Source organism: Micropterus salmoides, unplaced genomic scaffold (assembly GCF_014851395.1).
Source record: "Micropterus salmoides isolate LMB-PRFRI ecotype aquatic unplaced genomic scaffold, ASM1485139v1 Ms_hic_scaffold_15, whole genome shotgun sequence".
In the NCBI taxonomy this organism is placed as follows: Eukaryota; Metazoa; Chordata; class Actinopteri; order Centrarchiformes; family Centrarchidae; genus Micropterus; species Micropterus salmoides.
The window spans coordinates 18,536,824-18,548,999 of NW_024040596.1; the positions used below are offsets into that span (position 1 = coordinate 18,536,824).

The following is a 12,176-nucleotide window of genomic DNA, read 5'->3' on the forward strand; positions in this document are numbered from 1 at the left end:
CAAGTGGGAATATAATTAAGTTAAGTTAATTTCCACCCCTGGTTTAATGCTATCAAAATCCACGTTACAAAGTGCTCCACAAAGGCAGAAAAATAAAACACACAGTAGTAAACCCATTAAGTTTAAAAAGAAAACATACAAACCAAGGCATTAAAATACAACAAAGAACAGACTCATGTTTTTCCCTGCATAGCCTACTCTGCCTGCTGAGGGGGTAGTGATCTCCCTGAAGTTCAGCCTCAAGACAACTGTAGCTCTCCCGCCTGCGCGCGCTCCCCGTCAGTTGTCCAGGATGCATGAGGGCGCGCGCGTGCTGCCGCTGAAACTTGTAGAGGCTGCAGAAAGTTTGGTGTAGCTTAAAACTAATCTCATCCAGACACCCACAGTACGGATCTGAACCCAACGTGACTAAACATGAACACCGCGAGGATGTTGTCTCTTCTCATCACTTTACTGCACAGTGAGTTTTTTCTGGTTTAGAAACTTTATTAAACAATTTGCTAAAGTTAGTATTGACGAAAGAGGATGCTATGATAGGGTTAAACACGCCATAATATTATTGTTAAGAGGAAGAAGTGCGGGGGTAACTTCGAGCCAATATTTCCACAGTCTAGTGTGTTTTTAATAGGATATTCGTATAATGTTCCCCAAGGAATTCTATTGTCTCCGATATTTTATTTCACTTAAAATGCTGATTTATTTCAGTAAAACTTTTAATTTAAGAAAAAATGGGAAAGTTTCTAAAACTGTGCATCCAAGAAACAGAAAAAAGGTCAATACTATATACCAAAGGAGATAGAGACTGTATTAAAACCTTATGTTTCAGTTAAAAAAAAGCAAGACTGTCCACACCTCAGGTCACCATTAATAAAGATAAATAATTTACGCTGGTGTACAACAACAATAATAATATGTTAATAGAATATACATTTTCATTGATTTTAACATTTAAATATGCAAGGGAAAATTTCAATAAAATATAAATCTGGGATGAGAAAAAAATAAACATTTAAGATTATATGATTCAAGTTAAGACTAAAGCTAAATTTTCTTTTTTTCCCCCTAACAAAAAGAAATAAGAAAGAACCCTACCCCTTTTTTGACCCCTTTTTCCTCATCATTTCTGGACAGTCTCTCAGAAATGCAGGATAGTGATATGATTTTTGACTTGATGCATGTTTTTAAGTGGCTGCTTGGTGCACCAGATTAGGTGAGATTTATAACTCATGTGAACCTTATGCTTTTAACATGAAGCAGACTGATTAGTTCATTATAATGTTTCATTGATCATTAGTTTATGGGATTGAGTTGCTGCATGTTAAGCCCACACTTAGGAGAGGAGGTGTGACATGTTCAGGGAATGCAGGGGCTGAGATTGTGCAGGGAGTGGTTGTGGCTGGGCTTCATGTTTACACTGAATCCACTCTGATGCCGTTTGAACCAGAGATCCACAGGCTGATGAGACACAGGACTCTGAGATCCCTCCATTTCAGTTTGAAGATAGCCTCCAACTGACCCTGTTGCTAACTGGACAGAGATGAAAACTTGCACTTACTATCTAGAACGAGTTATTTGAAGTTGCCGTGGGATTTTTACAGCGCAGAGGCTGCTTTCAAATCAATGTGCTTTATGTTGATAATTGCATCTCTGACGTGTGTGTGTGTGTGTGTGTTTTGATCTTTACTGTATTTACTCATGAGGACCAAATGTCCTCACAGAGATTAAACACATTTATCTACCAGCCTTGTCCTAACTGATCCTCAGTTTGGACAAGGCTGGTAGATAAATGTGTTTGGAATATTTTGGGAAAAATACATTTTTCATTAGTGTCCAGTGGTAAGCAACATGGTAATACCATGACATGATTGGTCATATTGAATTTGAGCACTTTGTGATACTTTAAAACACTAAAACTATGCATTTTAATTGATTTGCTATAATGAAAATATGATCAAAATAATAATGGCATTTCAGATCCATTCTGTTTATAACACCAATTATTATGGACACATCATGCTGTAAGTTTATAACATGAACTAGACATCTATTGTTTTCATTTTAAAATACACTGCATGTATGTTCACAAATGTTTCCTGTTTACATACAGCAGATGCAGAGGGTTATGGTTAAAGATTTCAGTCAGTGTAGAGCCTTACAAGAGTGTAATACAGATATGTGTACGTGTTTATGTGTGTGTGTGTGTGTGTTGTGCCAGCTGAGACGCATAGGGTTACTGTCACAAAGATCTGCTTTGTCTGCTTAAGAAAAGCTTTCCATGCATGTGTGCGCCACACACACACACACACACACACACACACACACACACACACACACACACACACGCACACACACACACACACACACACACACACACACACACACACACACACACACACACACACACACACACACACACACACACTCTCTCCCGAATGTTCCCTTAATAATATAATACCAAACAAGATGCAGACATTAATATTTCTCACATAAAAGCTCCTTAAGAGATTCTGCAGTGAGAATTTATGTTGTTACTTATCATTTGCTCCTTATTGTCTTGTTAATAGTTGAAGGTAGTTTACCTTCATATGGAATAACAGCTGAGAACAGCTTGAATGAAGGTTAGTTACAATGGATTTATGGGAAATTTAAGATTTCACAACACAAAAAGCTGTATAACATCAATAGAAATGTTACAATATCTGCAGTAGTCTGCAAGGAAGGCTGCTTTGCCCCACTATCACCCTCCTTGAAGCTTTTTAACTGCTGTGAGAAGGTGTCATTGAAATCCATCACGTCAAGGTTCTTTGTGAAGGAAGGTATAGACATTTTACAGCCAGCATTAAACCTATTTTGATACTCAAAAAGAGTTTGGGCTGGTTATCACTTTCAAAATGTTTTACATTTGTACGTACAGTGTTTGAATACTTTTGTGCATTTTTGTGTGGGAAAGTAGGCTGTTCTGAGTTTGTGTGTGTGTGTGTGTGTGTGTGTGTGTGTGTGTGTGTGTGTGTGTGTGTGTGCTTGCTGAAGGGACAGATAAGTAAAAGAGGTTATCAGGCGGGATTAAGGCAGCTTGTCAGAGAGTCATCCATCACCTGCATTCCTCCACACCACCGCTCCTGGCACCACCAAGATGTTATACACACTCTGTATGTGTGTGTGTGTGCGCGCGCGCAGATGTGGGAAATTAATTAATTTGGATGAATGAATTAATTAGGATCGTGAGAGGTATCTGTAGGCTTTGACTCATTCTCATCAGCTTTTTATCCTGTTTGGGCTTCTGGTCGCTCTGATTGCACTGGAGGCTAGAAAAGCCCCAACATGCCCTCGTTCTAATACCACAGATATACGGTATTTAGCATTTTACATCTAACGAGATGTGACTTGTTCTTGTCAATAATGTGAGCAATTAGAAGTTAGAGTTTTGTAAATTGTGACCTGACTGTCCTCCCACCCCTCTCACCCCCGCAGGTCCTGTCAGTCTGTCAGTGACAGTAAGCAGCAGTAAACCCAAAGTGGAGGTCCACGAGCACACAGGTAAGACTGCACTGCTGCTTTTTTGAATAGAATTTATTAGTCTTTAAGTCGTTTTAGACATTTGTCTTATCTTTAAAGTTTTGTTGATTCGCTTTGATTAAACAACAACTTTACACCACCTCTTAGTTCAAACACGCCCCCCCTTCCCAAATATAAACCATATGACACACACCACCATATAGTTAGCCATTCAATTCCAAATGAATGAAAAACCACTTCTGATGACTTATTTTTTAAATAACAAAAAAACATAGGTGCATCTGATCTGAATATCAGATGACACAGTTTTCAAAATACATACATAATTTCCATGATTCCACCTTAAATGTACAACTTGTATTTCAGAATAATTCATGGGAAATTAAGATAACGGGAAAACGGCAGATATCGCCTTTCATTTTAAAAACAAATTGGGAAATGAGCAAAAACAGCTGTCACTGAACGGTAGAACTGTCCTTTAAACCTTATCAACACACCCAGTGTCACCAGATTTCATAAGCACACAGTTGTGACAAAAAAGCAACACAGTAAGCAACAAGTAATGGGAAAATGACCTGCAATTTCAAACAAGGCCAAAGAAATATTTACTGTGGATTGATTCCTTATTTTGCTGGTCTGTTTTTTGTCCTTCCAGATGCTGTGCTCGCCTGTGAGTTCAGGACAGAGAAAGATCAGAGCCCTCGAATCGAGTGGAAGAAGAAAGGAAAGGGGGTGACATTTGTGTACTTCAATGGCAAATTTACTGGTGAGTGACGACAAACCTTCACTGTATCTGCTGCCTTTGACTTCTCCAAGTCTTTCTTTCCATCACCTTTTCATTATTACCTCTGATATATTTATTTTTTTAGCACTTAGTTGCCCATCCTTTCCATTACCTTCCTCTACAGGGTCTTACGCAGGACGTGCAAAGATAGAGGGAGCGACGCTGACAATACACTCTGTTACTCAGAAAGACTCGGGGGAATACCGCTGCGAGTTGACTGCCAGCGAGGACCACGTCAACCTCGGCGAGGCTACCGTAACCCTCAATGTCCTCGGTATGACGGGAAACCAGCATGTGTTTTTGTGAATATGTACATATGATCCTATGTGATCTTGGCAAAACCTTTTTTTCCCCAGATTTCTTAAGTCATAAACACAACGAGAGAACACTTCAGAAAATGGATCACAAGAATTGTTTTCTCTCTCACTTTACTCAAAGGGCTTCAATGTTATATGTGGGCAGGATTTAGTTATGAGATAAAAATGTCATAATACAAGAACTTAAGGACTCAAAGGCAGACTCGGAACAGTTCGAAGGGGTAACAAAGGGTTTTATTCCCAACGGAAGACTGGGTGGTAGGTTCCAACAGGGCAGAATGGAGAACACGGAGGTTCAGAGTTCCCAGAGGTAGCGCGATCCACATGTGGTTAACTGACAATCTGACAAAGAATGTGAGGAGGACTGGGTTGAAATACTGCAGGAGCTTGATTAGTGGAATGAGGACCAGGTGCGCCGCTGGAGCCAGAGAGTGTAGCCACGCCCAGACAAACACAGACAGGGAGGACAGACAGAAAACACAGGGAAGCAGGGAACAAAAGAACACAAGGTAGTGGGGAGATTCTGTAGTACCACAACAAAAAATCAATCAAATTGTAAATCCTGTAGAGAGATACACGGCGCTGTAAAGGACTGTTCACCTCCACACACACCTCCCTTACGAGGGTTGTTAGACCAAGAGGAGAAGGAATTAAATTAATAAATAACACCTCATCCACATTCTTTGGAAACACACCTGCTACTATGAATATTTCTCTGATAGCTTCCAGCTTCTCAAGTGCAGTTGGAAGGGGTTAACTTGTCACCCATATCACATTTAATTGAAGTCTCTCTAACCTCTCTGCCTCCTTAGTTCCCCCTCATGTGCCGTCCTGCGAGGTGCCGAGCTCTGTGTTTGTGGGCTCAGGCCTGGAGCTCCTCTGTAAGGACAAACTCAGTGTGCCTCCTGCCACCTACCGCTGGTACAAAGACAACAAGGCTCTAATGGCCACTGCAGATTCTCCATACAGCGTTGACACAAACAAGGGCACATTGGTGAGTACACACTAAAATATGCAAATACTCATGTACAACAGGCACACATGCTGAAATGCACCCAGGAGTGCATAAACACAGTCATGCACATACAGTATGCACCACCACATATCTGTTGCTGCTATCTTCAATTCAACTCTCCCCTTTTCTTTATCTGGAGCAGAAGTTTAAGAGTGTGTCCAAAACAGATGCAGGGATGTACCGCTGTGAGTCCTCCAACAGTGCGGGGGCGCCTAAGAGCTGTGTGGCCCAACATCTCAAAGTTATTGAATGTAAGTGGTTTTGGTTCAACTCCTCCTTGTAGTTTAGATGTCATGTTCCACTCACCAAAGACTGAGGAAACACTCTCTTTCCCCTCCTTCTAGATCCTTTGAATATGACGATTTTGATAGCAGGTGCTGCAGGTTTACTGGCGCTCGTCCTTTTCTGCTGCATCTGTGTGTGTGTCTGCCTACGCCGAGGCTGCTGCAAGAGTGAGTAGTGTAGTGAAGCTCTGTGTATGTGTGTGTGGCTGTTTGAATGTGTGCATGTGAGAAAGAGAGAGAGAGGGCCCAGTTTGTGCCTGTCATGCAGTTATTGATTTTACATCTGAGACGTTTGCATTAATGAAAACATTTGATTCAGAGAAATAAAGTTTAAAAATCAATTCATAGATCCTGACAAATAAGGCAACCAGATCAGATTACTACCTCTCCCATCTTTGTTTGGGTCAAGGAACGAAGTGGCATTTTGTGAAACAAAGTTAAAATTTAAACTCATTTTACACCAGAGGGAATATTTTTTAATCTGTGTGATATAATTGCCTTTGAGGATTACGGTCACGTCATTAGTAACCAGTAAACCTGCCCTTGACTTAAACCACCTTTGGATAACTATAACCTGGATGACTGAGAATCTTCACAGACAGTAAACTTGCTAGATTTTTCAACTAGCCTATATTTATTTCTCAGTGAAAGCAGTGGCTTATGTATTTGACTGAATTGTAATCTTCAGTGCAAAAGTCTAAAATATAAAACCGTGATTAAGTGAGCAAGTAAAGGTCTTAACATTAAAAATATTGCTGAAGTAAAAGTGTCATCTGCAAAATGTGCTGGCAATGTGTCTAAAGGTGTCTATTACTATCCTACCGTTTTGCTTCAGTCTAACTGCTTTTATCAGCTTTGTTTCCAACCGCAACAGGCAGTTTTGAAAAAGGTCTAAAAACCCACTGTACATTACCTTCCCAGCACCAAACAGCAGACAGATAAAGTTAGCGACTAGCTTGTGAACATAGTGGAGCATTTAGCAGCTACAGAGACAGATATTAAAGAGAGAGAATATTGGACTTACATTTGTCAGGTGGACAGAAACGTGACTCTTAATGCATAGCTGAGTAAATACTACTACTTTATGCTAATACTAAATACTGTCCACCATGGCCAACCCACAAATGTCCAGCTTCTTTGGCAAGTATGGTAATGATATTGAAATACATTTAATATTAACCTTTTCTTCTTTGTTGTTTCTTTGAACAGAGGATAAGAAAACAAAAAGGTGAGGGTTTCACTTTTCAGACTCGTGTAGCTGTGTGTTATTGACCAGTAATGAGCTCAGACTGAACTGCCACCCTTTGTCTTTCAGCACCAAGTCCTACAACCCTCCTCCTCCTCCTCCCATCCGCAATGTGAGTTATCAGAGGGATTGTTATCGTGTCAGGGCTTATTTTGCACACTGCCAATTCTGTTAAGAAGTTGCTGATAACACTGGTCCCTAGGTAATTGCAGGAAATGATTCATTTATGTCTCTCTGCTCTCTACAGCTCAAGCACTACAAACAAACTCAGTCCTTCATGATCTGAGGGTGAAACACTCTCACTTTGACTTCAAACCACCCAAACGTAGTGTAAACGTACTGCGCAACAGACTGGAAAGTTCCTCAACCGATGCCTTGCTTTTGGACAGCTGCTCAATGCCTTCTGGGACGGACACAGACAGACAGATCTTCAAAAACAAAGCGTTAATCAAGATTTTGCAAAAACCTTGTTGCTTTCTAAACAATTGAAAGTGTTGACAGTTTGCAAGATGGTTCCTATTATCAAATATTCTACAAAATTACATACTTGGCTGTAAATTCAAGGTTTAACTCGGCTCTTTCCAATGCCAAAATGTTGCGTTATCATATAATACTTGAGTGTGTCAAGATGTTAAAAAAATTTTTTTTTAACAACTTTTTTAAAAACTCCTCCCAGACTCAAGGGGTCAAGTCCACCGCTTCACTTTAGGTTTTAGCTCTCTTGTGCCACCTATAGACAATTAAGTGTTATTCATCCACACTGATTATGGCAAATATTGTATAAAGTGTATCCTTGTTATTGCCTTTCATTTATATTTAGATGCAGCTAGATATTCTTTTATATAGGTATTTTTTCTCTTTGTCATTTTTAAATATTTTTTAAAAACAAGTTTGTGCGTTGATCTTATAGTTGTTCTTCGCCTGTATAAATTCAAATAATGTGAACTGAGCGACAAAAGAACAGGTGTCTGCACACACTGAATGGTGCTCTGGAAGCTTTTAAAATCCTTGATTCTTGATCAGGTTGCCATTGTAAATGAGAAATTGTTCTCAATCGGCTTGCCTGGTTAAATAAAGGTTAAATAAAATTAAAAAAAATTTTGGTTGACAAGTCTGTCTCTTGATCAATAAAGAAAGAAGCTTTTTTTTTTTTAGCACATTGGAAATCAACCTGCAGGGTTTATTGGCTTATTGGAGGTATTGATCAATGTCGTGTGTAAATGCATCTATATGTATTTAAACAATCTTCCAAAAGATATATTTTACAATGGATCACAACATTTTGTAGCCAGGCTAGCAACATGGCTGAAATATGTTAACAACTATTTAATGGACTACTATGACATTTTGTATGGATGTCCATGTTTCCCTCAGGATGAACTGTAATAAACTTTTTAATGTGTCCAATATTTTGGTTTAGGACTAAATGCCTAGCTAGGTGCACCCCGTACATAAGCATCCACGGCTATTTGTTGTAATATCTTTGTGGGCCCTCCTTACATGAGGGCCCTGTATACTCAGTCCTACGCCCCTGTACCTAGCTACAAAACTAATGACATCCCCATTGGACTTAACTCTGCTTTGGGTTTTGGGTTCTGTGCTAATTAGCAAATGTTAGGATCCAAACAAACGTGAAACTACGATAATAAACACTGTAAACATCTGGATGTTAGCATTGTCAACATGAGCCATGGGTGTATTATGAGATAATACATTCATATATTAGTTATATCCTCATAGAACTGTTAGCATTGGCTGTACACTCTCAGAGTCTAACTCACTTATTTGTATTACATTTATTTAAAAAGTTCGTAATTTTTGTATAGTTGGTTTAACATTTTCACAATGTCGTCACTCTTTTCCCTCCAAAGGACAAACAATTGCTATGTGCCAAAAGATAGTTCCTATGTATTTATAGGAAACATGTTCTGTACAAAGTAATAAACTGGTGCCATCACCAGCGATGGAAGAAGTACTTAGAGATATTTCCTTAAGTATAAGTAGAAATACCACAGTGTAAAAATATAAGTCCTGCATAAATCTTTCTTAAGTAAAAATACATATATAGATAGCCTACTTAGAGTACTAAAAGTAAAAGCACTCATGCAGAATGGCCCATTTCCAAATAATATATAACTGAATTATACATTTTAGGCTATTGCGGGGTATCTTAATCCATAATAATATTTCATAATTTCTTATATGATTAATGTTTTATCTTAATAATCTAAATATGTAAAGTAACTAGTTAGCCTAGTTTAAATTGTCAAAAATATTGTGGAGTAAAAAGTACAATATTTCCTTCCAAAATGAGTAGAAGTATAGCTTCAAATTTGTACTTTGCACCACTACTTATTACTGGACATTGTGAACAAGCTACAGTGAAGTATTAATGTAGTACTGTAGTAGCAAGTGTACAGAATCAGTTACAGGTGGCCATGTTGGACAAGATAAACTTTATTAGATGATGATGATTTTGCCTTGGTTTCAATTTTACTATTTCTTTCTGTCAAGCAGATTCTTGGATGTACACACAGTCTACTTCCTTTGACCAGACAACAGTTTCATAGGCTGTGATCAACATTTTTCTTTTGATCACAAGATGGCACCACAGCACTGACTGTATCTTTTCACACCAGCACAGACTGCAGGCCTGGGCTACATGATGCCATCTTTTGTGTACCTGAACAGTAGCACTATTGTTCTACTCCTTTTGTACTGGCTGTTCTACTTCTTGTGCTGCCCATAAATTTAACGTTCTGTAAAGCACTGATTTCCTGAAGCTTCACTTTCATGTGATTTTAAAGACAATGCATCATGATTTAAATATTTGACTTATGTTCACGTTAATAACTACACATTTTGGATATCTTTATATCTGGTGTGTGCATGATCTGTAACTGCTACAATAGAGACAGTGTCAGGAACCAGTAACAGGGATCTATTCTTGTACATGGTCATAATAACCTTCGCAAATGATTACATTAAGTGGCTCATATTGATCCACTCATATGGCCGTTATGTAGCCGAAACCTTTCTGATCAACCACTCGGCCTGCAAAAAAAAAAAAAAGAACATTAGCCGAGCACTAAAATATGCAAATGTTGTTCCACAGTCTGTCACTTGTGTGTGAAAATTGTACCCTCAATGGGTACTGTATTTTTTGCATAATGGCAATGCTTTTTGAATTTATAGCATGTTTTTGGGAGTTATTCCCTCACTCACTATATAATATGTAGTTAGCAAAATGAAAAACAAACCTATGGGAAGATTATCGGGTCATGTCTTTCATGCATTGCGCAGAAAATTTTTTTTTCCCTCTGGTGCATTGCATGATAGTAGCTCTCACACAGTGACCCTCAGCTGTATACTACATTACTTCTTGTTCATTGTATAGGGTGTAAAGTAAATTGTAACTTGACACTTGGACAACACTAGAAAATAGCAAACACACCAGTGTCACTACCATGGGGAGGCACAGAGGGGGCAAGCCCACCAAAAGAGACAGTTTTGCCCCCTCCACAGTATTACTGTATTCACCTCTACTGTATTTTTGCATTCTGTTGGCTAATGTCCTGTTTGCTCTGGTGTTCTGTGTAAAGCAGAAGTGTATTAAACACTCTTATGTATACCTGTTGTAAACTAAACATATTGTTTAATTGTGCCGAAGTGCATACAGTACTCTTCTGCTTTACTTTTGTCAAAGTAACATTATCAAATATTCTACTTACTGTACACACGCCCATAAACAAGTACTTATGAAGTATCAAAAGTATGAAGAATGTTCAATCTATTACATTAATGAATTATTATTATTCATGTGATAAAAATAAAGTCTATTCTAAACAGTTAGTGTAGCTCAGAGACGCTGCACAGTGCACAGCCAGGATCCACCCCCACAGGTATTTTCTATTATTTTGCCTAAAACCTTTTCAGTAGTAGTAGCATCAAGTAAAGTATCACACATTGGAAATACTCAAGTAAAATACAACTACTTAAAAATTATACGCAAGTAAATTACCAGAGTAAGTGTTATTAGTGACTTTCCAGCGAAATCCTGATGATGATAGTGGACTGTACTGACAGTAAAGGAAATGGTTGGTTAAAATGACCAGTGTTGTTTAGGTTGGAGGACTAGTTGTAGACACAGTGTTGGATTTTCCCTCAGCCTATTTAGATTGCAAAATTTAAGAGGAAATAATGTATCACATGCTGATCAGCAAACTTGACTTCCTGATGGTATTTTGCAATGGTTGTGTCAGCATACAGAGACAAAGAGCTCCATGGAATAGATGACGTCTGATACTGGAAATAACCAAATGATGTAGCTCCAACCACACGCACACACGCATCCTGGTTAATCGCACTGCTCGACTGCCAGCTACAGTCATTTTTTTGTGGTTGCCTTTGACCATCTGAACACACCTTCTTTATGCATGCTCACCCTGGATTACAGCTCAAGAGGGCTGTTACATCACATTTTTCAGATAGCGACAGAGGAGAGAGAGTGTGAAAATAAGTGAGAGAGAGAGAGAGAGAGAGAGAGAGTGTGTGTGAGTAGGCGGTGGCTGTCAAATGAAATCTATGTCAGTACCACTGTTTTCTTAGATGTTAAATTAAACCTCAAACCAGGTTTCCACCAAGACATCTCCTTCCTCTGCATCCTGGTACAACATTCGCAGCACCGGAGCCTTTCCCATATGGCAACACTGAGATTAAGTTGTTTTTTTCCCCTTTTCTGGAAAAAAATATTTGCACGTTTGTACAGCATTAGCAGCTCCTGGGTTGTGCAAAGCTTACATCATACAGACATTGATGTATTTATGCTTTGGGGAAACTGTTGTGGCAAATGAGCAGGAAGAAGACCAATGACACAGGGATTACCACAGGAAACTCTCTCTTCCCACTGTAGCAGTAAGAAATAGCAACATTTAAACATTTAAACCCCACCAGATGACAACCCGGCAGTTTCATTAAATCTTTACACTGAGGTTCTCTTACAATGCTCAGAGTA

General features: G+C 38.9%; 1 protein-coding gene across 1 annotated transcript; it reads left to right on the forward strand.

Annotated features, from left to right (window-relative positions):
• The first annotated feature begins 307 nt into the window (after positions 1–307).
• Positions 308–8,571, forward strand: jam2b (junctional adhesion molecule 2b). Its single transcript, XM_038720815.1, has 10 exons — positions 308–460; positions 3,472–3,537; positions 4,172–4,282; positions 4,425–4,574; positions 5,430–5,611; positions 5,775–5,883; positions 5,977–6,084; positions 7,126–7,144; positions 7,232–7,274; positions 7,410–8,571. The coding sequence occupies exons 1-10, from the start codon at positions 415–417 to the stop codon at positions 7,446–7,448; spliced, it is 873 nt and encodes a 290-aa protein (XP_038576743.1). The 5' UTR covers positions 308–414; the 3' UTR covers positions 7,449–8,571.
• Positions 8,572–12,176: the final 3,605 nt, after the last annotated feature.